Genomic DNA, 27527 nt, shown 5'->3' on the forward strand with positions numbered 1-27527 from the left:
TCCTTTAACAGTATCCTTTTCCTTCATACTTCCTCTATATAAGCACATAAATACCATATAAAGTTATAGTTAATTAGATAGAAAGAAAACTAGCCTCAGGTGATTTTTAACTTAAAAAATCATTTTCTCTAATGTTTCACTTAAAGCCACAGCTCAGAATATTGACTGACATAAATTGACACAGGTCTGCTGTTTTTGATGAAATCAGGCTAATTTATGCCACATCTACTATTACTGAAATCAATGTTTCATCCTGATTTTTTACATTAGATAAACACCACACGTTTATTGCAGTAGTAGCATTGATCCTTCAATTAGTGTGTTTCTTCAAAGCTGTTCTTTCAGGAAAAAAATGCTCTTCCATCACTATATATACAATATATACAGAGAGACAAACTGATAGATGCATAAATGTGTCAGAACAGGATGTACATTACTTAGGAAATGCACTCTGGACCTCTTTCTAATATGAAGAAAAGAAGGGATAAAAAATAGTGGAAAGTATATTTCAGCAAAATTTTATGAGTTGAACCAAAGATTTTCAAAACACCCAGAGTCCGGAAAAAGCAAATATGTTACAGGTGGTAGCATTATATAACTTCATATGCAATAACTTAATGTTTTATGTACATCATAAATCTAAACTGAATTTAAACCTTCTTTATTGATTGAGAAATAACCTGCAAGTAAAGTAATCCCAGATCTTTTAAGTTCATGCACTTAAAAATGAGTTTTAATCTGTTGAACAATGACAAGAAATTTGGAATTAGGAGACAATAAAAGAAGCTGGTTTAGTTCTTCAGACAGTGTAAGTGATTTACCTCTGCTGAACAAACCCTAATATATTCCTGCTGAGAATCTGGCAAACAATTTTGTAAAGCTCTTGCAATGCCTGTCTAAGCATTAAAAAAAAAAAAAAATAAAAAGGTACCATAGGGCATTCTCTACACCTCCACCTGTGTGTAAGGGTTAAGTAAATGGAAAATCCTGTTCTTACTGAAACAGGACTGTTCCCTGCTGGTTCACTCAAACTGCCCCAAAGGGAGCCCCAGGGAAAGGGAGCAGGGCTCCTTCCCCCTGCTCAGGCATGCATAGGCAGGTGCATTCTGCATCCTGTTGTGATTTTCTAGGGGCTTTAATGCACCTCTGTGTCTCCCTGCAGTTGGATTTGTTCCTTTCCAGCACAGATCTGACTTGTTTAATTTTGCAACCGTTAAGTACAACACTCCTACACATCCAGCCCTGTTTCCTCAGAAGTCAGTGGGTGCAAAACATAGCTTTACTAATCACTGTCTTGCCTGTGTCTGGTAATTGGTTTCTTGTATTATATCACATTATAAGGACAGAATGCCACATATTGCCTAACACCAGATCCCTGAAGTTTGTGTAGGTGTCTGCGTTAGGTCATCTCCCCTAAACTCATGTACATAAAATGGATGATATCAAGCTTTACATTTGGCTGCCCTCAGGTATTTTCTGCATATCCACACACTATGTTCTCACTAAATATATTCTTTCCTTCTTCCTCATGGTTTACGTGCTTAAAGCCTATTGAAACATTAACTTTATTCTTCCCTCTAAATACTGTGGTTATTCAGCTTACACATCTGGAATGGATTTAAGCAAAGATTAGTCTGCTTTACTCCTCAGACTGCGGTGTAATTCACAACATATTAGGTTGTATACATTTGTGCACATCATTTTTAATCAGATGCACAGCATGCCATTCATATCCTTTAGCTTTTTATTATTACTTCAGATACTGTACTTCACAGACTCAATTAAACCTGTCTAGTTCCATCACCAGAAATTATTTTCTTCAGGTATGGAATGGGGTTGTGATACACTGCTTCATATCAAAGACATATTCAACAGATATAATAATTCCTATTCCCATTACTTTATGACTGTCATGCAAAGTAATTTATTTCCTTTTCCCAGTCATAAAAATTGTACCATGTTCCAGCCTCCTGCAGCCTACTCCAATTGCTTCCAGAGTCTTCTCTATCACTTACCACTCTTTTCTTTAAATTTCACTCCTCCACCCTCTCTAGTTTGGCACACACTGATTTCCTCTTCTTTGGATTCAGGCAGGTGGGTTACATTCAGAGCTCAGATAAACAAGCAGTCATATGAGAGAGCATATTCCCCTAACCAGTTCACATTTACCTTTTTAAGTGCTTGAAAAATAAAAAAGCAGATGGTGAAATCAGTCAATTTTCCACAAGTGTTGTGGCAGAAAAGAAATCTTCAGGAAGTATTTTAGATGGCAATTTTTAACTCAGAATCAACTGCTTGTCTCTGCTTATACTATTACCTTCTTTAGTATGCTAGGGAGGTATAAACTCTACATGATACGGAAGCAATGGCCCTTTGACACGTCCAGTGCTGCTGTCTGACACAGAACATAAACCATCTGGCTCTCACAGATGCAGTGTGCAGGGGTGCAGGGGTTAAGATTGTATCCCCCTCGTTCATGCTGTCTCTAATAGCTGCTGTCAATCAAGCACCCTCCTCTTCCTCGTCTCCCACAGAAGCACATTTGAAATTCCTGGCTAGGTAGGAGAAGGCTATAGCTGAGAGAAAGGACAAATTATTTTTCCCTGCAGATCTAATAAATTAATTTATTTATTTGATTTTCACCCTTTCAAGGGACAGAACCCAGGCTGACTGTTGGATTTTTCAAAGCCCAAGAAGAGGTGGGTACACTGCATCCTGCCTGCCTCACTTTCTCTCTACATGGGCAGACCTGACCTGAGAAAGCAGTAAACTCTCCTGCACAACTATTCAGAGGACACAGAAACTTGTGCCACTGGAAGGGCAGGTAAAGATGATTTTAAGTATGAAAAATAAAACAAAAGCCAATGGTATCTGAGGCAATTCAGATAAACACACTCCTGTTTTCCCTCATTTTCAAAGATTAAATCAAGGGTCATGAGAATGATTCAGAATAAAGAAGACTTACAAATTTACTGCATACATGAAAAAGAAAAAAACCCAAACTAAAAAACACCCCCAAAAATTTAGATTTTGTTTATAGTTAGGGACTGCTAAAAAGAAGCTAAAATAAGACTCCTCTTTCACTCCAGGGCCAAACAAATCACTGAGTCAAGACTTTAAAAACTCAGAATGTTAAACCAAGGTTAGATCTGGCCTCTCATCTCTGATCATCCTTTCTATAAATCCTTGATATAGTGTGTGTTAGTTTTATGGTACAGCAATAAACCAGCCAAATGTAGAAGTAAATGACCTCATACGAGCTATCTCTGTGCAGATAGATTCCCTTGGCAGATAGCCAAGGATTGATTGACACACATCTTACGGAACTAGAGTTAATTAATATGTCTACCAATTCCCAAATGGATCTCAGGAAGCAGAGAATCTGTTTAATGCAGTAAGCAATGACATACTGTGTGTGGTCAAGAGACAATCACTAATTGCCAAGAATGCATTGTAATAAAGCATTAAAGAATATGAACAAAACCCTTTCTGCTCTGCAGCTCCCTTATCCCTTCAAAACCTTGTTCTTAAGGCATTTTAAAGATTTATGTTTCAAATATCAAAAGACATTTTCACAGGGAAAAATAGTTCCCAGACTATGAAGTCAACACTCAAAGGCTCTGTTAATTTTTCTATGAGAAGAAATAGTCATCATTCATTCAACAATGATGTCTTTATTTTCAAGGAAATCTGCAAACCTGAATTGCAAAAGCATAAGGTAACTTGAAAGAGCTGGTTTTTTGAAGATCACAGAAGCTACAAGTAACACAATTATGAATTCACTAGTAAAACATATCCATAAATGCTGAAAGCACATCAGGAGTCTGAACTGCTAAACTGAAACAGTCCATTGAGCAATACTCATGTAAGGCAGGCAGAAAACATAGTAAAGGAGACTAATTTATATTACATACTTAACAGAAAAATAAGAGATAGCCTGCTCTGGAGAGAAAAAGTATTGAAGGGGGGCACAGAGACGTTCTAGTCAAATCTTCAGCCAGCAAAACCAACTGAGTCCCATGACTTCCTTTGAGTGATTCTGCATTTTACCAGGGAAGATTCTGCTCATCTATTTGGTTATGATGATCACTGACAAAATAGTACAAGAGCTACTGCAAGAATTCTGCAATACTAAGCAAAAATCAGCAAGAGATTAAAGAAATGGGCAAAAAGAGAGTGATTTATTTTTCAAAAATACTAAGGAAACAAAACCTAAGTGACAAATGAAAAACTGCTAGTATGTTAGGACAAAGCTGAGAAGGGGGATTTATGAAGGTGTGACACTATTTTAATTCTCAGCTGGGAGAAAGTGGTGTCAGACTGTACTGACTGGGAAGAAACTAAAAACAGTGGTGGCCCCTGAATAAACACAGTGCCTCTTATACCCAATATTTGTCTCAATTAGAAAAAAATAGTGCTTTCTAACTTCATGAGCCAGGTAGAATGGGCTTACTTATACTTATTTAAGCCCCTAGAGGAAGAGATGCTGTGCAGGGGAGATAAGTTAGATATACTGCTGTGATTTATCAATCAGCAAATCAGCACCTGATTCTGGAGCAGGTCTTACCAGATCTGCTTCCCAACCACAGAAACTAGTGAGAATGCATTTTGGCAGGAAGAGATCATGGCTAAACACCAATAAAGATTAAAAAGAGGAAAAAGAAAAATATTGTTTTAAGATAGTTTACCTCAGGATGGCTTCCAACTTCAATATAGGTGCAGACTGGATGAAAAGCCCCTGTTCCACAAGCGTACAGGTGGGTTTGGTTGTAAGCCTTAAGCACCTTGATAAAATTAGCACATTCTCTCTGCAAAGAAAAGGAGAAAAAAAAAAAATTCATAGAGTTAATTCAGTGATTCTGACTAATGGGAGCTCTTCCGTGTTAGAGATACATGGCTGAATGAACAGATTTGTAAAGTCTTATCATTTCATGCTGTTCATAGGATTGTTTACTGCTAAGCTTTTAATAAATAGCCTGATTTAATTTCTCATTTTAATATCTTTGGTTGCTATTTAATAAAGCATCCAACCCCAAAGAAAAGATTACAGAAAAAAAAAACCCTAGTTTTTGTTTCAGACATGCTTCATCTTTGTAATTTATGCTATTGCTGTGTTTGTAAGACAAAACCCATTTATAGAAATGTGTCAGAATGAAATAATGAAGAAAAATGGACCAACTGCTTGCTTGTATTCAATTAAGTAACAATTAGAAGAAAAATGAGCCAGATGGAAGGAGTTGATGAAAACTAAGTCATTGATACAGCATTTTTAACAATCATATGAATGCTGCCCCACCCCCACTGCCTGTATCTATGGGCCAGTCTTACACATATGAATACATATGTTAAACTCCCATACAGTCATTGACAGCCCCTAGAATAAAAGCTTTTCAAGACTTGGACTTTATGTTTTCTTCCTAATTATCCTTTATGAGTTATTTTAGTTCTCAGCAAATAAAAGCTTAATAGTAACACTAACAGTCCCTAGTACAAACATTACCTATTACCTGTTAACAAAACTGTCATTACTAATACCTGATGTTATTAAAATGGATAGTCAAGATGACAACTTTTTCCATTTATTTAATATTTTTATTTCAATCAGGTCTAATAAAGAAAAGAAATATGTCAATGCCTGCAAGTTTGTCTACTGAAACAATTGAAAAAATGGACTTCAAACAAAAGGAAAATAAGAAGACTGAAATTAAGTATTTCCAGTAAAGTCTGTGTTTAAGATGAGGAAAATTTTTCTCTGTGTATTTGATGACTTTTGATACAATGCTCAGCTCTACCCTTCCAAGGGGATGAGGGTGGAAACACCACCTGAGCTACAGCATCCACAGAAATCTCCTTGACTGACATCCCCCCTCTCTGTAACTCACTTCCTAATCAAACCAGATACCCCCAAACACAAAATAAAGGCTCTGCCAGGAAAATGCATGTACAGTTTGAGGCATGCCTTAGGCCTCCACAGGGAAAAGCAGTGAACTTACACAGATGAAACACTGATTCCCTGCCTCACACAAAGGACTGTGCTGGAATGACATTGCTCTTACAATTTTATTGTATATTTGCATAACAGACAATGGCGATGTATTAAAAAGAGCACCCAAAGAAAAGCATCCAGGATCTTACTGCAGTCCTGACTTATTGCTGATATCTTTTCAACAGAGATGGAAGAGAAAACATAAGAGATAATTAAGGTAATCCAACAGGAAATTGAAAGAAATAGAAATTGATGTTACTCTTAATTCTTTCCATTCTGACCTGTCTTAATGAAAGCACACAATTTCTGGTCCATTCTTATTCTTCCCACACACAAGTATGAGCATGAGCATACATTTATTATATTTATGTTTATCCACAGACTGCTTTCCACTGTCATATAAAGTACTAAGCAAATACTGGGCATCCATAATAAAAAATGTTTCTATATTTTTATTAATGCTCTTGTTCTTTGCTGCTTTAAGTAAAAGAAATATGGAGAACCCAGGAAAGTGTATTAAAAATTCAATGTCTACAAGAGTAAAATGGGCAAATACCCCAAATTCATGTAACATTAACAAAATTGAAATCAATCCTTTCTTGAATTCTGACATTCTGTGTTTCAGATGGAGCATCTGACTTTGACTCCATATAATTTAAAACTGAGCAATGATGTGCGTGCATTATTAAATAAATCAGAAATTTCTCACTTAAGAGTTGTATCTGGCCTGATATAAACACAACACTTTTTCTCTAAGACAGTGCTTTGCCTTAAGTCTAATGTATCATGATATTATGATCTACTACTACCCTTTACTAAAGTTTTTAAAATTGTCTACCTGAAGAACATGAAGTGTTAGAGGATGGTGGCCACAGACAAAATGCTGTGAGTAGCTGGGCAGGACCTAGAGCCAGTATGAGTAAATTGTGCTGATTTCAGAGGAATTATTCTGATTTACAGCAACACACCACCTGTGACTGTATATGCACTCAGAATCACATAATCACAGAATATTCTGAGTTGGAAGGGACCCACAAGGATCATCAAGTCCAGCCCCTCAGTGAATGGCCCACATGGGGCCTGAACACACAGCCTTGGTGTTATTAACACCATCCTCCAACCCACTGAGGCCGTTCAGCTTATCTATAACATACAGCAAGAAGGTATTAGATAGCTAATGCCATAAAGGTGGGATGGAAAAACCCTACTTAGATTACGGGCAGGAATCTTCTTTGATTTCTGCGGATGAAATTAAGAAAAGTTCTATCACCACCTTCACTGAATTAGTCCAGATCAGCCTGTGGGAGAAGGTGGGTTAACCCTATCATAGCCATGTTTGAACATCCAGTGTTCAGGATTGATAGTAGTGCAAATGAGTAAATATCAGTCAAGTGACTTCAAATTTACAATGTATTTCCAAAGGCAGATTTATCTTATTCATCCTTCTTTTCAAGCTCACCTAATTCCTTGTACAGGGTGTTTTCTACCTTAGATGTCTGAGAAATGCACAACCTAGTTAAACAATGGGGAAGATAAATACCTACAGCAATAAACCTTTGACTATGATGAATCAATTTATATAACATTTAACGTTCCTAGTCCAGTTCAGACTGCTCTTACAGCTCCCCTCTGTTTTATAGCTGCATAAAGGAACCATTAAGGTCTATTCAGTAAATTCTCATACACCTCTCTAGCAGATTAGGTTTCTTTATATATTTTACATGGTAGTAAAAAAATAAATAAAGAGGGGTATTAAACTACAATAAATGACATCAAAGTAAAGTTACAGTTCTGATTTAAGCCCTTGTCAACTCAGGAAGTTCAAAGTGAAGTTTCTGCCCTGCCTGGGATACGGTGCTATTCTCCCTGGAACAATAGCAACAGGCACATTGATTTCCATCTCAGACTCCTTCCTTTGTCTAACTGTGTTCAAGCACAGCTGCACAGGTACACCATTATGTGTGGAAATGTCGTGTCTGGTCCTTTGATATTCTGAACTTAGCAAGAGTTTGCTTTGGTGAATATTGGGTCTTCCTGGTTTATGTGACTGGGACAAAAAAGCTTCCCACAGATCTGTAATAGACCAATTTCAACAGATTTGAATGATTTGCAGCGACTCTAAATCTCAGCACATGGGTATGACAAAGAAGGCACCAGGGAAAGTGTGTGTGCACTGAATGCAATTTGGGTCTCCCACCATGTAGGCTTGGGTGCCTGTCTCCCCATTCCTGCTCTCACAGGGCAACTGCTTCAGTGGCATTCAGGCACCACAGCTTGTGAAACCTGGCCGGCAGCTCTGCTGGTCCCGACACTGGCGGCTACGTCAACTCAACTACAAAGCAGCTCCCCAGCCCCCTTGGCTGGAGGCCTGGAATGACTTGGGTGTCTCCAGCTGAGCTTGCCCCACTTGGCATCAGCATCTCCCCCTGCCAGACCCCCAGGCTAGTGCTGTATTGTTGGTGTGGAGGTCTGTGCCAGCAGGACGAGGCATTTCACTGCATGACTGCAGAGTGTAAGGCACTGGAAGGGTGACAAAGGCAACAAAAGGCATGTAGTGTCTCACAAAATACAGCAGACAGGAGAAAGCACCCACCAGAGGAAGAGGAGGTAACCCAGATGCAGAAGTTGTAAGGAACAAATTCTCAGGGAAGTTCAACACAGTGCCTGTGTGTGAGTCCCAGTGCTTTTGTATCCATTTTTATTTACCCCAAGAAAGGAATGTTGTTCAAAGGCAATATATTCTGGACATATCAAAATCCTTTGGATATTGTTCTTTGTCAAGTAAAACAGATGAAGAAAGAAAATCAGACTTTAAAAAATTCTTTTCCATGTGGAAATATGTTTTTTTCTAAACCCAAGACAAGGGTGTTGTGGGAGTTTAAATACTTTTAGCCTAATAACGTGAATAAAAGTTAATGCAAGGTTTGAAAAGTTCTCTGTAGGCAGGAAAGTATTACTTGGATTAGTTATAAAAGTAAATGTTAAAGAAGAGGAGCACTGGGATCATCAGAGGGAATCATTATAAATTCTTGCTCCTAATAGGCTTTTTCATTATAGTGAGTAGCTTAATATTAGGAAACCTTTCTTGTCTATATGAAGCTAAACAGTGGTTTATGCCCTAAAGCTTGAGTTTATATATACATACACGGAGCAGAAAGCACGAGTGCTCACATATGGCATAGAATGTTTGAAGTAGATATTCAAAGGGAAAATTAGGTACATCATGTGGGAGTTACTGCAGTCCTCAAAAATACCCATTTATTTATCTACCTACCCCTAGAGAGGATTAATCTTCATTTATATTTCAATAAATGCTCTAAGGTTTCCACAAGAGCTGTAGGTTTTTCCTTTGGCCTTGTACAGAAGTGCTGCTATCTTAAAATCCAGGAAACTAAATCCCTAAATCACATCTGAGAACTTCTAGTGCAGCCTGCAAGCTCTTCCTCTTTCTTTTCTGATGCAGAGAACTTCTTTAGATAGCTACTTTTTTGTGTATAGGACTGGATCTGCTGGATATGTGTCTGCAAATAGTTGTGATTGCCAATAACCTACAAAGGATGGCCAAAGAAATGGTGATGTGCAGTAGCTGAAGCAGTCACCACAAACCTCAAGCACAATGCAGTTTGTTTCTTTGTTTGAAGGGCTGTGGACCATAAACTTCACCAAAGCCCAAGCAGCTCCCACAGTTTCCTGGAGTTAGTTTGGTGCATAAGTGCACCAGGGTATACCCCTGAAGTCATTCTGCCTTGCATCTGGGATTTAAAGGTACATTTGGCCACCTGAGGGAACCTGCCCCAGAAGTTCACTGGGCATTCTTGAGTGAGAAAAAGGTTTGAACTTCAGTTAACATAAATATTTTTACACTTCCTCCAGACCAGACTGAGGAGGCTTTGGGGTTCAGATCCTCAGTTCCATGTTGATGGATCTATTGAAATGAAAGTGGTTAAAAGAGTTTGCATCATACTATGGTAATGCAGCCACAGTACTACTTCAGCTGCAAATTCTCCTGTGTTAAAGTCCTACGTGTAAAAGAAGTTAAGAAATTATTAGACTGTCACTTACATTCAGAGTGTGAATTAAAGTCAAAGAGGTCCAGTATGTCTGGACAAGTATGTTACCTCAAAATTTTAATTCCAAATTCTGTAGCAGCTACAAGGGCAGAGGGCCTGTCTTGAAGAGGAGATAAAGTGTTAATTAAGTTTTCCAGAAAGGTACCCACTATATGAAGATCAATGTATCTGACTTACAAACCAAACACACAGATTTATTTTTTAAGAGTTTTCTAATATTTATACATCAAGTTGATAGAAGGGCTTATGCAGAGAGAGATTAGCCTGAAAAAATAAATTAGAAAGAAAATGTCTGCAACCAAAAGAATAAGAGCCAAATGTAGAAAGATTGAAAAACAAACAGTCAAGATATGTAACACTGATTAGGCTGTGTTATGCAGACTTTTCCCGGACAGTTACAAAAATAAAGTCCATCCATCTGTCAAAACATCTGCTCTGCGTATGAAAATTAAAACAGAATTTAGGTGGATTTTATGAGTTTCCAGTAATTATCTCTTCTCCAGAAGCCTGGAAGTTACGTCCTTCGATCTGGATTACTAATGCAGCAAAGAGTTTTTAATGACATCTTTTTAAGTTGAAGGATAAGTCCCTGTGACTAACTAATATCCAGATTTTTCTCCTTATTTTAAGAAAGATGTTTCATTTTTTTAAACCAATAGTGATGCCCATACTGCTTCTCAGATATTGCAGCAAATGCAAATGGCCAGATTATGCAGGGCAATAAGTAGAAGGCTAAATGATCCTTTACGGGATCATTAGCTTCAACAGTTTTCTGCTGATTTAATCCAGATAAGCATCAGACCCAGTAATACATTCTTCCTTTATATCAGTCTTCCCACATAACCAAGTGATTAAAATATCATAAAATTTTGTCTGAACTGGATGGACAAGAGGATTTAGAACTATCATCTAACAGCTGGACAAGCAAAATAAATATGTGTTTTGTCTTAAAATGGATGGACAGCTTTCATATAAAGTCCCATGCATGAGGTTAATTATTATGTTTACTCTTTTTCTTCCTTCTTCTGTCCCATTAGTTGAATTTTCAAGTGATGAGGTCAGGGATATCAACGGAGAATAAGTAATCCCCGATATTACTGCTGTCATTCAAATTTATCACACTGCTGAAAGATATTCTGGACTTATCAGGGAGCTTTTTAATTTCTCTCTTTTGCTGGTGGGCTACTGCTGACTGCCATCACTCCAGTCAGTACTGGCAGATATCTTTTTCAGCATGGAGCAGCATTGTTTCAGGGAAAATATTTCCCAAGTGTTAGTGCAATAAATATATGTGTGATTGCCATGTACACAGATGATGGATTCTCAGCTAGACCTGGGAAAGACTTCAACATGTCAGTAAGCATGGGTGAGGAAAACTCCTCAGGGTGAGCTCTGCACCAAGTGTGCTTTCACAGCTCCTCTTGTTTGGGTGAAAGATTTTGTAAAATGTGATAACATTATTTTAAAATTATTGCTGTGTCCCTTTTTTTATTACAGTAACATTTGGAAAAATACTGGTCCAAGTAGACAGTTGGCTTAAACAGGTCCAGAATAAGCAGTGAGCAAAGCAAATTATTTGAGTCCTGTTAAAATGAAATGGTCTTTTAAAATTTTATTTTATTGGAGTAAGCTGGTTGGCAACAGTGCTGCAAAGCTATTGCGTTAATGCTGGCAGGAACAGGAAAGTCCCCAAGCACTGGGAGCTGTGTACAGGCCCTGATGGGTGGGGAAATCCTGCCTGGCACCTGTACTCTATGAGATAACCTTCCAGCTGAACCTGTATAGGCAGGTGCATGATTTTAGAGTGGGGGAGGACAGCTGGCATGAAAACGTCTGAAAATGTAATTTATGATTGTGTACCCTTCGCAGCTGGGATCAATAACATCATTTACATCCCCTTTTTGTCATTATTGTTCCTTGCAATTAGCAAGATCAATGTTTTATAGTCCTACCCTCTGAAAAAGCCAGTCTGCAGTGCTGAGTAAAGCAAGTTGAGCTGTTGAAGTATTGGGGTCTGTGTTACAGAAAGGGGTCTCTATTAACTTACTCTTGGTAGCTACATCACTCAATTTTCATAGCCTTACAAGCAGCACGCATTTCATCTCTCTCACACACACACACACACACAAATCCAATAGAAACCAAGATTTCACCTAATTTTTCAAAGCTGAGAGATCCCCAGATTCAGTGGCCCTTACGCAGGGCAGTAATCTACAGGTCTTTATATGGTATTGTGACTTGGGGGATCTGACTCCTTTGGAGATGTCATAAATGACTCTACTCTTAGGCACGGCAATTGCTGCCAGCATTGCACAGGAACCATTGATTAGTTTCATACCTAAATTTTCCTCTGCTGACAAGATATGTCCTGAGAAACTTCAGACTGATGAGGGCTGATAAGACATTTTTGGTTGTGTATTTCAGATGTACACTGTGTACAGATATATACTGTGCTTCCAGTTATCTTTCCAAATAAGTTATGTGTGTTATCTGATTTTTTGATATGACAAGAGTTCTTGAGAATATTAAAGTGTTTAATTCACTCAAGTTGCAGGATGTCTGCATGAATTTAAACCATTAAAGCATCAAGGCAAGAAAAGAGAAAAAAGCAGATGATTAAAAAAAGCCAGCCAAAAAAAAAAAAAGAAAAAGAAAAAAAAAAGAAAGAAAGAAAAAATAGGCAGATATATCCTGATTCCTTCAAGCCAGAAGGAATATTTCCAGAAAACTGCAAGCCATATTAGCAAACAGTTGTGCTGTCAGTACACTTGCACAGCAGATGGAAAGCTTCTCTGGTTCTGCTTTTGTGTTAGTGAGGGCAAACACAAAATGTCTCCCTGCCTCTCTACCTACCCACCTGCAAATCTGCGTCACCACTGGTATTTGATAATTTGGCCCAGGGTTTACCAGTAAGGCTAAGCATGGAGGTAGCTGAGCTGGGTGGGATATTCCCTAGGGTCTATCCTGAAAACAATCTTAATCCAGAAGCCATTAGAAGCCATGCTTTGTAGATGCCTCCCCTGACACATCAGACCTCTAAACCTTTGTCATTAGCACTAACCATTTGACCCAGTGATCTTCCAAAGCAAAATTTTTACAACTTTTTCTGCATTCAGTATGTTCAAACTACAAGACATGTATCAAGCCCTGAAATTTTCATTTAGAAGATGTATATAATAAATTTTCCAGACCTGTGAACAGCTAGAGGGATGCCAAGAAAAGGCTTCAGCACAAAATTCCTGATTTAATGACTATGTCATATTTTGTTTTACATCTGGTTAATGCATAGTTAACAAGACAAACCAAGGTCTTCTGTGGATGCAGTCCAACAAACAAGTGGGTTTTTGGGTTTTGCAGGCATAGGATGACTGTTGTATATGAAACCTTTCCATGAGTTCTAGCAAGCTTTCTCTGTTTTGAATTGTTAAGTTTTTCAGCAATTTGCACTTCCTACAGAACAGAATAAATTAATTTAAGGAACAGAAGAGTATTTTAGAAATAACTCAAAATACTGGGAAGCTTTGAGGTCAAGCAGAAGCCAGTTCTTTTCTGACCATAACTTTTAAAAATCTCTTTTGTTCTATGGAGTAAACTTGACCCATAATATCAGCACAGCTTTATTAGCAAAGAAATGAACACTAAAGTTGGATTTCAGCTCACGCAGTCTCAGCAAGCCCAGCAGCAATTTAAATTGCAACCACAGCCTAGAATCTAAGGAGTCTCTCTCATCTATCTCTTCCATCTGGGTGGAGTAATCACCTGTCTCCTGGAGAAATCAGATTACACCCCTCCTTTCCGAATTGGATCAACACCTGCTAATTGGGTGGAGTATTTCAGACAAACAGGTTGCCAAGCCTGTTACAGGCACATAAGATATGAAGGATCCAGATCAGTCAGCTTGCCTTTTTTTCAGCACAGTATAGACATATCCTCTAATGACTTCCACTCACAGCCACCTCAGATAAGCACACTCCAAAATTGTGTGCTGAAAGTGAAGGTAAAGCCATGAAGTGTTGAAATGAGGCAAAAGAGGCAGTTGCTGAGCAGTGTGTATGACTGTAAATAAATACACTGTGTAAGCTACTCTAGGAGTTTACACATGTCTCACTGTGGGAAGCTGGAAATTTCTGTGGGGATATTAAACTGCTTTGACGCCACAGAGAGATGCTAAACCAGAGAAACCTTAAATGACAGAAGTTTAAAATTCCCACTCAGTAAAAACTTGGTATTCGAGTGAAATGTGAATTTGTTGAATGGTTTTGGTGGGTTTTTTGTCATCTTTTTGTTGGCTGGATTTTGTTTCTCTGTCTAAATATATATTTATGATGCATGTATAGTAACCTAAAGGCTTTGGAAAATGTTAATCCGAAAGGAATTATCTAAGGGAATAAGATATTATTAGAATATTTAAAACAACAGAGATTCTACCATTCAGTCAGAAGAAGAATTAAAAAAAAAAAAAAAGTAAGAAGAAAAAATAACATATTATTGCCTAGGTTATTTAAAGAATTTTCCCTTTAGTTCTCTGAGTTACTACAGAAGAAAAAAAGATAATATTTTAACTTGTGTGCAGCAGGGAGAAATTTAGTAGACCTATTTTTGGTATATGTAAGCAAGAGAACTACAGAAAATTAAGTTGTGGCCTAAATTAATAGTTCCTATAGTGACCACGTCTTGAGTATAGAGGAACTGTGATATGTTATCTTTCAGAGCAGACCTATCCTTAATTTTAAAATTAACTTTTATTGAAACAATAGATAATAAAAAAGAAAATAGACATAATGTGAAACAAATTTAAGAAAATAAAAATGTGACTGGCACCAAAGAAAAGGCTTTTCTTTAACTTCATGAGCTTCAGACTGAAGTCCTGAAACAAAACAGGGACTAAACATATCTATCATTTCTACCAGTCATCCAGTTAATGTGTTTTTCTAGAAAGAATCGTATGGAGAATAAATTTACTCTGTCCATCTTGGGGTGCAGTAAATCATAACATGGAATTACCCAACAACATTTTGAAATAGCAATAGCTGGAAACTCAGCCATAAATAATTCTCAGACTTTGCCAAGGCCAAATGAGGGCTCATGAGGAACACACATTGATAGAAAATTAAACCCCATAACTTTGGAAAGAATTTTTTTTCCTTCATTCCTCTTTTACTTGCCCTTTTCTAACTCTGACTCTGTATTCTAAAGAAAACATTTCCACATGACTGCATTAAATCTGCTGAATATTAAATTTCCTTCAGAAGCAAATTTCTATAGTCACACCTATAACAGAAAAATAAGCCCAAAATTGGAAAATTAGCTTTCCCCTTGATCTATATCAATTTTTCCCCCTAACTGAAAGACTTAATTTACTTCCCATGATACATAAATGGGTAAAATATGAACACATGAACAACTGCCAACTTAATTCTTCCTCTGTATAAGGACATAAGTTATTACCTTACAGTAACTGATTTTCCTTGGTCAGTTCATAGAAAGAAATATATGCAAATGCATAATGAACACAAGCTGTAGGATCAACATCTGAAATACACCATAAATAAGGCTTTATGCTAGTGCGTTGTGGGGGTCCATCCAAGAACTGGAGCTGGCACAATCAGAAGCTCCTGGGGGGAAACAGGTCTGTTTGAGAGCTCCACGGGACTTTGAAAGATTCCAATGTCCTTAATTCCTTTCTTACTAAGCCCAGTTCACCTCTGAGTGAAGTGGTTGTAGGTTTTGAGGTTTTTTCCCCCCTTTTTCTTTTGTCTGTAGTCTATGCACAGCAGTTTTCCAAAGCAGCAGTATTACAGCTGCACACTGCTTACAAATGTCTCACTCTCTCATCTCCCAAAGAGTAAGGAATGCTTTGCTAGGAAATTGTGTCCATGTAATGAACACAGACAAGAAGAAGGGGTGAGCAGCCCTCAAGCTGAAAAACCCAGCACACTAACTGGGACAGCTGAGAGCACAAAGGAATATGATCCAGCACTATTTATCTTACACGTCACAGAAAACACTTTTCTTCTTCTAGTAGGTTATACTGAGAATAAATTCTGTCCCCAAACTCATTTGAGACCAATTGGTTTTTTTTTGGTTTTTTTTCCCCTCATCCCAGGAGACATTCACCTTTCTCTTTTCCCCAGGCTGGATGGGCATTCTGGGTCTTTAGGCTTTGCTAAAGAATTTTACTGCTGTGCTGGAGACAAGAAGCCAGAAAGGAAAAAGGGATGGCAATGAAGGTTGGTGGGAGAAAAGCTGGAAATTTGGCTGTAGATGTCCTGCAAAGGAAGAACCCTGACAGAAAGGAATGAACTTTGGCACACCCAAAGGGCCAGAGGTAATTTGACTGGAAAAACTGTGCCTGTCAGATGAATTTAGAAACATGCTTTCTAGATCCAGCCAGCATTGTATATTTAATTTTCAGATTCCGTCTTCAGATCTTTGTTTACAATAGCAGATGAAAAGAATTACTTTTACTTTCTGCCTCTATGTTCTTCTGTTTTCTCTAAGGCAACAACAGTAATAAAATGAGTTAAAGGGACTCATGTTCAATTATAGCCAGCTATGTTTTTTCCAAAGTATCACCAGATATGGCTGAGGGACACTTGTTGAGTCACTTTTTACTTTCTGGGTTCTTTTGATTTTTCTTTATTTCTTTCCAAATTAAATCATTGCATACTGATGGATCCATAAACCTACAGATCAGTCCTCTGCTTTCCTATATTTTAGGGAGGGGATGGAAAACTTTACAGAAACCATACTAAGATCACATATGAACATTTTGGCTTTAAATACTACTGTAACAAATGAGATGGTAAATTAGAATTACATTACAGTAATGTGATTGTACTTGCATGAACAATAAATTGAATAATCAAGTGTTAGCCACACTTGAATGCAAAGAAGCATGCACAGAAAATGGCTATGGCATTAAATATGTGTAAAGAGCCTTGCTGCTTTGTCACTGGAAATAGGTTTCTGACCTAAAGTGATTCCAAATTGCTGTCAAGAGAACTATTAAGTATAAAAAATTAAGCTCAGTTGGAATCAGGTGAGAGATAATAACTAGGTAAAATTTAATTCCAATTAAATAGCCTATCTCCTTTTATTATTATAATACAGTCAGTGCTTACCCACATGCAAATGGGCTGGTACACTTCAGCTGTGCACACAGACGTGTAATTCTTTCTGGACCTGGATGGAGTAATTCTATGTTCATGTGACAGAGCAGATGTAGAAACTTGCTGGTAAAAGTACTTGGTACTCTTTGTATCTGTTTGTACATCAATGTAGATTTCTCACCAGAAACATCCAGGGAGAAGCTGATATCTCACAGTGTGCAAAGTGTGTGTCTGTCATCGTGCAGCTTGTCCTATGTGACTTTATTAAAGCACCTACTGAAATTTTATACATTTATACATGTCAAGGCCAGAAGGGACGGTTTCAACAATGTAATTTGACCTGGAATCTTTAAAAGTGGCTAAATAAATTGAATAGTCAACTCATACTTGAAAGTAACATCCTAAGGTGCCCTTCAAAAACATATTTATTAAGCTTTCAGGTCATAGAAACCCATTGTACCCCTTAATAGGAATTTCTCTGATTAATTGTGTATTTTGTGAACTACTGCTACAGTGCAAATCTAATGCAGACATGTATCAACTAAACAGCCAAAGCACCCAAAACTTTCAAAGCAATGACAAATTAACAGTTTAAGGACTAAATGAGGTTTCCAGCCAGGAATGTATCCTTGCTCTATGCCTACCTGCAAAACTAACGAGTGTTTCTGATAATTTTTGCAAACCACCAAGCTCTGCTCTGCTGGTTTATGATATCCCAGGAATGTCAGAATGGAATTGTAGCCACTTTTTTTATTATTATTATTTTTCTGTTAGTTACCTGTTATTTATCCCACATTTAATGCAGAGGTTGCCATGTGCATTTGTAGGTGACTGTTGTATTTATAAATGAAATATTGAGGCTCACTAGTGAGGAATATGACTAGCAACATGACTGTTCTGTAAGTTTAGTATAAAAGCTGAGAATTATTCTGTAGAGACTTCGTCTTCTTTGATCATTACTAAGGTCTGGCCAGGAATCATAAGAAATATTCACAGGACTAACAGAAACCAGAATAGATCAAATAAGACACTGAAGTCAGAATAGCAAGAAATCCTCACAGAATTACTCATTTAGTTGAATTACGTAAGCAAATATCCTATTTTTTATTTATAGCCTTTAATTTTTCATGAACAATGCTACTTTGGTGCTTGTGATACTCTATACTGAGGAAATGGAAATATATTGTAATACAAAGTACTTACATGGGTCAGTAATTACAATTTTATTGGAAAAAAAAATCTATATTTTAGCAGTTAACCTTTTTCAGAGAAGTTCTGCTTTAAGTAAGTATTGAATAGCTGGGGGGGAGTCTTTCAGCAACTCTTCCCAGTTTACTTGTATGGAAAAAAATCCATACAAGTAAAAGTATGGATTCAAAAGTTTCATCTACCTAAACAGTGAGTAAAGCTTAAGTAATGAATATATACTAAGTCCTTTAAAAACAGAAATTAAAATGACTAAGTAACAAAGGAGCAGCAGGAGAGCAGGAATAGGCCCCACTGGCTGCTCTCCTCACATCCCAAATCCCGCGTGGACCATCCTGAGGCACGAAGCCGCTGTGCTGAGACGGGCATGACTGACAGCATCAGGATAAGGAATCCCTCTGAAGGAGTAAAACAACGCTGAATTACCTCTTCTAATTATGAGAGGAAATCTCCGAGGTCATGGCTGAGGTCAGCAGTGGGGCAGGGCCGGGGTTGTGCTTGTGCTGCAGCTGCTGCAGCGCACCTGGCCCATTAGTGGGGGCTGCATTTTCAGCACCGACTTACCCTGGAGATCAATAATTAAAAGGAGGTTTTTTTTTTTTAAAAAAAAAGACCTCAATGCAGAAGTATAGACTGTCATGTACAAAGTTTTGAACCATCAGAAGTGAGGAGTATATAATATCTTAGAAGTGTTGCATGCTGAAAGCAGTATTATAGCAAGCCTGGTTTATATGTCACTTTATTTGTTGTCTTTTTCTCCTGTTCCATATAATGAAAGTCTGTTGAGTTATTTTTATGGTCTTTATATTTCACACTCCCAAGGTACTGACAATGGCATTAAAAAATAAATAAGAGAGGAAAAATAAATTTTTTTAAATTATGCGTAATTAGGGTTAAAGAAGCTGTATTACATATGTTGCTTGTAATGCACTGGTTTTTGGCATGGTAGCTCTAAATATTTAAAGATAATGTTCTGATCACATCAATAAATGTATTCTCTCTTTACAGTCACCTACATGCTTATTTTATTTCTCACCTACTCCTGTAGAGATCCATAAAATTACCCCCCCAAAAAAACCCCCAAAACCCTCCAAAAAAAACCACAAAAAAAATCAAAATAATCCCAAACAACCTTATAGGATCTAACCCTACAAAGTCTACTGCCAGGGTCACACACTGCACTGCACAGTGGTGTGGGCTTCACCTACTCATGATCAGCAGGAGTAGCTGTCCTAGTATAACAGGAAGCAAAAGAATCAAGGTGAATACAAGTTACAGTATAAGCAGTCCTCTCAAGCTCACCACAGTCAGATGGGGACCTCTCAGCTTACTCCAGAATGTGTGTCTCTACAATTTTAAACAACTAAGCTGAATTAGAATTAACTTAGTGAAATGTATAAAGCATACTCTTTTTTACTATGGTGAATTTCTAAAAATAATTATTTAAAAAAAAACCTACAACTTTTATGCTAGGTACTGAATCTTTTATTAGTTTTCTAGGTTTTTGCTCTGGTCTTAAAAAAAAAAAATCTACTTAATGTAATATCATAATACTTCACATGAGATGAAGCAGGAAGGTTAGTTAATTTGCTCATATATTTAACACTGGCCCTTTTTTTAACCTTGAATATTCGATATTCTAGGCTTCACTTTGCAAAGTACTCCTGAAAATTATTTGTGGACATGAGCTCGGATTAATTTAAATGCATTATTTCTGTGTAATGAGATAGCCTGGGTATCTGGCATTTCAGCTGTCCCATCACATATTTAGCTTAGCCCATATTTCTTACTTTTACCCAATCTACCTCTACTGTTCCCAGATGGCATTTTTTGAAGACAACTGTCCTCTATGGCCTAGGTAAAGACTGATGAGACTATTTTTATTATGACCTAGGAAATTATTCAAATGGAGCTCTCTAGAGGCATATGGTTGGCATTATGAATATTTTACAGAATCATCTCTGAAAATCAGGCCAATAGCATATACACACGGGGCCAAGTTCCACTCTCACTTATACCTTGGCAACCACAATGATTTCCCATTTGGCTTTGCTATGCAAGTATTTGTTTGGCTTCTTGCATACATGTATTTTTTATCTGTCTTCCCCCCTTCTTCAGCCCTATTTTCCACACTGCTCCTATAAAGAAGACAGTTACTGTCAGTGTGGAATGATTGCTATTTGGGGGCTACTGGCTATGTCTCTCTTACCTCATAAATACAGGGAATACGATGTACACAGGAATGAGGGAAAATGTTCAGAAAATGATTCCTGGTGTAGCAGCATCTTTCCTAGGCATCAAAACTGAATCAGAATGTTTACACCACCTTGACCTCAATATTGCTATGAACTCCATGCAGGAAAGGGCTCTGGGGAACCCATTGGCTCCAGAGAGATGCTACAAAGAGAAAGCATTTCTTGGAACTCCCTTGAGAACTGGGACCTGGAGCAGGGCAAAAAATGGGTCAAAACATTATGTACCTTTTCATCAGGAGATGAGTATTCAAGGGCTAATACTTCTCATTCTGATATTTTTTTTCTCTCTTACTAAATTCTTTTCTCTTTGGTATATAAATTCTATTTCATCTGCATGATTTCCATTTATAAATTGAAACCCTTGGTAATATAATAACTCTTCTATATAAGAGGATTGAGAAAACTCAAGAGTGAAGTTATGATCTGATGTGTGACCTTACAGAGTAGGAAAAATACTTCAAGAATTAACACAGTAGGACATAATAAAATATTTACAGTGTTTTATAAAAGGAAAAAAAAAATGCTAAAAAAGATTTGTACTTACCACAATATCTTTTCCAGCCCACTTGCACTCATCCCTTCGGGAATGTGATACAGGCCAAACAATCTAAAGACACAAAACAAAAATCACATTGTGTTATTTCATGCTTCAGCATTCACAAATTGCAGGCCAAATGCTTACAGAGTCCCTTTATCAATCTTGACGTCTGCATTGTGAATTTCAGCTGAGAATCTCCAGTCCTAATGCTAAGAGGGTTGGCTCTCCATTGACTGAGTGTTCTTTTAATCTTTTACATCTCACATAATGGAAATACAATCTCACATTAGATTCCCAGCATCATTGCTTCTCCAGTGCATCTAATAGTTCACTATTTCGCTAGTTTGGTTAATTAAATAATGAAAAAGGAGCCATGGTATTTGACAAGCATTGCACCATCAAAATATAAATGTTTATGCTGTTTCTATAGAGCCACCCTAACACAACTAATCCTAAATATAGGTTTTCTGTAGTGTTTGCTTAGGAGAAAATGGATCTCACCTCATACAGAGAAAATCCAGAGACCCTCACAGTCAATTATTCATGTTTCTTTGAAAAGCTTTTAGGAATTACATATAGAATAAAACATGATCTTCCCATAAAATGCCAGGCTATTCATTTGGGAGCCTCAGATAATGCAATATGAATGGCCTTAAGTCTGGATTACAGTCTTGGTGTTCAATATAGTTTGTTAGTAGAAAGCAAAAGGCAAAATATTAAAAAAAAAAAAAAAAAAAGATGGACTGCAGATGACTGAAGGGTCAAAGGAGATGCTGTAGATGATATTTGAAAATAGAGTTTGCAACATTTTTTAAATTCAAAATTTTCTTAATGAAATCCAAACAGCAATCAAACATTGTAAGTGTATAAAATAAGGCTGAAAATTTTATGAGCACATTCTCTGTCTCAGAGGATTCCCACAACTTCCTGTTGCTATTCTCAGCTTAAAATGTGCAGAGATGTGAAAATTTAAATTTACTAGGTTGAAAAACATTAACCAAACTTCTCAGATATCCCAAAAGGACCAGTTCAAGTTTAGTTCAAGTTTTGGGCAAAAATCTGAGTATTTTTCAAACCAGTGTATTTCAAGACAGATGTTCTTTCTCCTTAGTTTCACAGTAAAACCTTTTCCTCTAATTTGGTTTAAAAAACAGCTAAGTCAAACTGGTTTTAGCACATTCAAAAATTTGGCTTTTTGAGTTTTGATGCTGCCATCAGCATTTAGACAGAAACCTGAGGAGTTTTCTTAGATGGCAGAAGCAGTAACTAGTGAGCTTGAGCTCAAGTGCAGCACTGGCTGCATTGTAATTTTGATTGAAGTGTCTTACACGACTCTCCTATCTATAATAAAACTCTTAAAGCCTTTTGCCTATTCTTAAATCTAGTCTAAATTCTCTAAGTCTCTTGCTAACATACATTTCCATGTTACTGATGGTTCTTTATTTAATCTATTAATATTTGTATATAAATTCAAATAGTGTTCTAAAAGTATCTGAATATGTAAGTATGTAAAATACAATCACTCCCATTCTACAGAGCTGTTTTCTGCAATGGAAACACCTTCTTTCCTTTAATTAATCCAGATGTTTTGCACATTAAGCTATTGATCCCTCAGAGAATTCAAATAAATAGCTAGTTTCCTTTATAGCTGCTCTAAAGAGAATAGAAAAGAAAATACTCAGTTTTCCTTTTATCCTCTTATCCTTAGAGAATACAAATGAATAGGCTGTCTTCCCTCTGAACAGAAAACACAAGGTATTTATTGCTATCATCTTAGGAAGCTAATAGTCAAACGGCCAAAAGGTCAGGAACACTAAGAAAAAAAAATAATCCCTGGGTATTGAAGCAATATATCTCTCATAAAAGGGTACTCTCTGGATTTTAAAATGTGCCATCAAAATACTTAATATAACAAATGAAACCTCCATCCCATTATTTAACTTCTCGGCATTTTGTCTTACTAAAATAAAGGAAAATTTAATTATTTATTTGGACTCCAATAAAAGAATGACACTAAACTGCTTGTCAGCTTTTAATTAGTGACCAACTTTTACTGGAAAATTACAATCTCCATCAAGAACAGCAATATTTAATGGACTTGTTCCTCCTTTAATAATACTGGAACTGTTTTGGTTCAAAAGCAGCAGAGCAGAGTGCCTACAAGTGCTGAGTTAAAGAAGAAAAATCAACACTTGGACTCCTAAATAGCTTCTTTTATCTGCAGACAAATACAGAGCAGTAAGGCCTTTCTGTTTAAACTGTCATAACAGATGCTTGGCTTTTTTAGCAGTTGCCATGAAAGTATGTCTTGTTTGGGAAATAGCTGGATTATTCACTTATCATTTACTTCTTTTTTGTAGTCTTAAAATAAAATCTTGTAGATTATATAGTCAAAGGTCACAGGCTCATTATAAATTTCTTTTCACAGAGTCAGCAAATATTTTTGTCGTAACAGTACTCCTGACATCCAAACACTATTTAATTCCAACAGTGCACAACATAGTCTGAGCAATAACGAGTCTTTAACCTTAAAAGTATATATTAACATTGTACAGAACATGAATGAACGTACCTTTTGATATTCCTTGATGTTAACCAGGTTGAAAGAAAATATGTGATCCTTTGCTCCAACATACAGCCGACCACGCTCCTCATCCAAGAGGAAAGTGTGGTAACTGGAGCTATTAGCTAGTCCATTGAAATTGATTACATTGTTGGATTCCAACATTTCTGTAAGATAAAGGCAATATTTCTGTTGTTAATATGGTCAAATGAAAGAGAGACTTTTATTTTGACTTGTAAATATATCATTTTAGGAATTTGCACTTACGGTGGAGAAACAAGTGAAAGCATTATTTACCTGGGCCCCTGAACATTTGGTATGAACAAACATTCATGAATCTTGTGAGATTCAGCTCTACAAAGATGTCGAAACAACAGTGAAATCAATTAAAAACCTGTATGAGCACTTAGGTGGTAAAGTAGCTCCTCAACTATTGGACAAAGTTCAATTTTATTCAATCAATAGGTATTTGCAAAGATAAACCTGGGGATAACTGCCTGATAACCACATCTAAACACAAAATCTATTTCCAGCAGAAAAAAACATTTCATAAAGATAAGTCATGAGAAAAGGGATAAAAATGACTAGCTGATGAGATAAAATAACATGTAGCACCTATTCTTAAATGTGTTATCTTCTGAGCTTTCTCACACAGGCAGCATGTTGTTCCCCTGCTTGGAACAAGAATTTAACTAGAGAAAGTAAGCTTCCTTCTCTTTAAACTCAAGAGTAATTTTCTAGTTCTGGTATCCCTCACAGAGATTTGCATTTGCCATAGACAGGATTTTTTTAAGTAGAAGGATCCACAGAATTATCTTAGCTATTCAAACATTAACAAAGTCATATACATTTTCCTGAAGAATACTTTACCATAAGTTAATACAGACCATAATAGTATAAATATTCATGAGAATGCACTTTCTTTATGCCTATCTATATTAATATCAGGACCAAAACCAAACCATCTCTAGCATTTTAAGGCATGTCTTCACTAGTAAGTCATCAATAAGAAAGTTTCCTACATGGATAATAATAAGAAAGTTTTCCTACAAATCCTACATGGTTCAAGCCCCGAGCTTGTGAATTAAGAAGGAAAACATCCAGCTTTAGGAGCAGGAGCAGTTCCATTGATGGAGCCATGAAGACAGATGAGAAAGGGAGTGAAAACATCACATCCCAAGGGCTGAAGGCCGGAGGGCATGGCCTGAGCTTCAGGTATGTAATATCTGCATCAATTATGCCACATGTGCAAGCCAAAGATGCATGTAACTCCTCTCAGACGACATGACAAATGTCTGCATGTCCAGGAATCACCTGGACATGCAGGCATTTGAATCAGTGCAGCTACCTTCTATGGCTTTTCAGTTTTCAGTAAGACCACTCCTATTTTCCACCATTTATTCCAGCTGAGAAGTGAGTATAAGATAGCATCCCATATAATGATAGAAATCAGGGAGAAACTACTGTTAGAAGTTTCTGCCTAATTTTCAACTCATTTTCCTTCTTTTTAACTTGTTCTTTTGTATTAAAAAGGAAGATGTTAGGTGGGGATTTTTTGGACCTAGGCTATAGTGATACTTATGATTTTACAGAACACCTGCAGCTTTGTAGCTCTGCAGATGTTAAACCTATTTTTGATGTTCACTTACACCAGGTGGATAAGCAGGTTGAAACTGCAAAAACATTAGTAGGCAACATACTCAAAGAAGACAAACACTGTTAGTTGCATACCATTTGGGATAGCATTTAGTATTCTTTGTGTTTATTTGGAAAAGCTCTCACTATCACCAAAAATAGCTAATTCAAGTAGCAGTTTAGCAAAGCATCAGAGCAGACACCATATTTTGTTCCTTATTCTACACTTTTTGTCACTAAATATAACTATACATTTATATCACAAATTGTACTGCTCAAGACTGAAGCTCACTTTTAAAAAATTATTTTTCTTTTAAATGTAACAATCAAATTACCTCAAGCAGTCTTGTCAAAATAATTCTTATGGCTTCCTGCCAAGTTCTAGAATTTGACTCTATTGTCCTCCAGTTCACTTATTTGCATTTTGTAAGAGACTTTACTAATTCTCTTTACTCTGTAATGACTGATTCAGATGTTGAATGTCGACTCGCTGAATAGTGAGTGATGTAGATGATTGATTGCTTAACTTGTCTTAAAACTCTCTCTTGGCTAGAAATGCTCTGCTGTCATCTGTATCTGATCATTTTTCTTATAATACAGCTGTCAAAAACCTTTGTAATTTTTTCATCTTTGTTGGTTTGAACTTGTATATGTATGATTCTGCCCTTTGTGACTGCAGCGTAAAGACAAATGTCTGCTGAAGTCAATGTTACACAAAGGTAAAACTGATAAAAATTAAAATGAGATCAGTTAGGCACACGCTACTTGGCTTAAAAGAAGCCTGATATGATTTTGCTAATGCAGAGTTCTAAATATTCACATCTACAGATGGTGATTGATGTTTTCTTTTCTTTCTAATATTCATGAAAAATGTGAGATCATAGCATTAGAGTCTAAGGTTTATTATGGCCAAGAGTAAATTACATCATCATCTTCACTGTTCATAAGTCTCCACAGTAAAACTTAAAAGGACCAGGTGTGGCTGTGTAGGGAACTATATAATAGGGGTTTTTTTTCATTTTAATTTTCTGTGACTTTCAGAGCATGCAACCCAAACACTGTCGGGTTTTTCATGAACATGCAATTCAAAGTCTAACTAAAAGCAAAATTCTATTTCCTTCTCTAAGAATGGGACATTTCTTCTAGGTTTCAATTCAGTATGTGTCATATTGTCACATTACTGACTTTTTCAGATGACAACTGGATTTCTGGGATCTGTTGCCCAAAAGATTAGCCCTAGACATGCTCCAAGCAGTCTATTTTAAAGCAGTTGACATCAGGTTTCTCCGTCAGGGAGCTGGTCGAAAATATAGGCTGAGGAGAAAAATGTCGTTTATGTGTTGATGATTCTCAATCACTACTTATTTAGGTAGGTTTGAGCTACATCACAAGTAGGAGGAGAAATCCTAAATAATTTTTGCAGTTCCTCTGCTGTTAATTATAACTAATACGTATTCATTCAGTGATGGATGTGGCTTTACAGGCCACCCTGGAACAGGGTGTTGAAGAGCAAAGCAATAGCATTTGCACAATCAATACAAATTAAGTATTCCACCTCCTCAAATTCATTAATTTTAAAGTGTTTACTATCCAGTGTCTTCAGTATCCAATGAGTGTCTATTGCTGAGAGAAAGAGCAAAGACAGGGCTCAATCCCAGAAGGGCACTGGCATCCATCAGTTCTACTGAGAGTCCATCACTCATGCTGGCAAGGTTAGATCAGTGATAACATCAACCAAGATTTACAACAAAGATTGCATTGTAATGACAAGAGGAAATGAAGAGGAAATGAAGAATGCATTCAATGAATCAATGAAATTAATATTGTTTACTAGCATAGCCTAAATACTTTCCTTTTTTTTTTCTTATTATTAAATGTTGGCCTAGACATGTTCTGTGCAGACAGGTAATGTCTGCCCATTCATAAAGTCTTTTTCCTTTTCTACTTCCTCTATGATCTGTGCAGTTATTTTTATTGCACAGATGTAACATTGCTCCACTGTTTCTTCAGTAATTTCCCAGAGAATTTCTTCAGTAATTGCCCTGAGATAATTTTCTCATTTCCTTTTAACACATCCTCAGCTGTAGTCACACCTGTAGCTTTGGACAAGAATGAATGAGCCCTATACAGCTAACCACTGTACAACCAGCATTGTCTGTGAA

The 27527-nt window shown here is 36.9% G+C and overlaps 1 protein-coding gene across 3 annotated transcripts in view; it reads right to left on the minus strand.

The window, feature by feature from the left end:
- SEMA3A (semaphorin 3A) overlaps positions 1 to 27527 on the minus strand; it is a 276486-nt gene that overhangs the window by 92373 nt on the left and 156586 nt on the right. For all 3 annotated transcript variants that reach the window (XM_085568255.1, XM_031506947.3, XM_085568254.1), the window contains 3 exons: positions 23740 to 23897; positions 21174 to 21236; positions 4689 to 4808 (listed from right to left, as the gene is read on the minus strand). In XM_085568255.1, the coding sequence (XP_085424381.1) occupies positions 4689 to 4808; positions 21174 to 21236; positions 23740 to 23897 (341 nt within the window). The remainder of the gene's footprint in view (positions 1 to 4688; positions 4809 to 21173; positions 21237 to 23739; positions 23898 to 27527) is intronic.

This window comes from Lonchura striata, chromosome 1A (assembly GCF_050655825.1).
Source record: "Lonchura striata isolate lonStrDom1 chromosome 1A, ASM5065582v1, whole genome shotgun sequence".
NCBI classification, from domain to species: domain Eukaryota; kingdom Metazoa; phylum Chordata; class Aves; order Passeriformes; family Estrildidae; genus Lonchura; species Lonchura striata.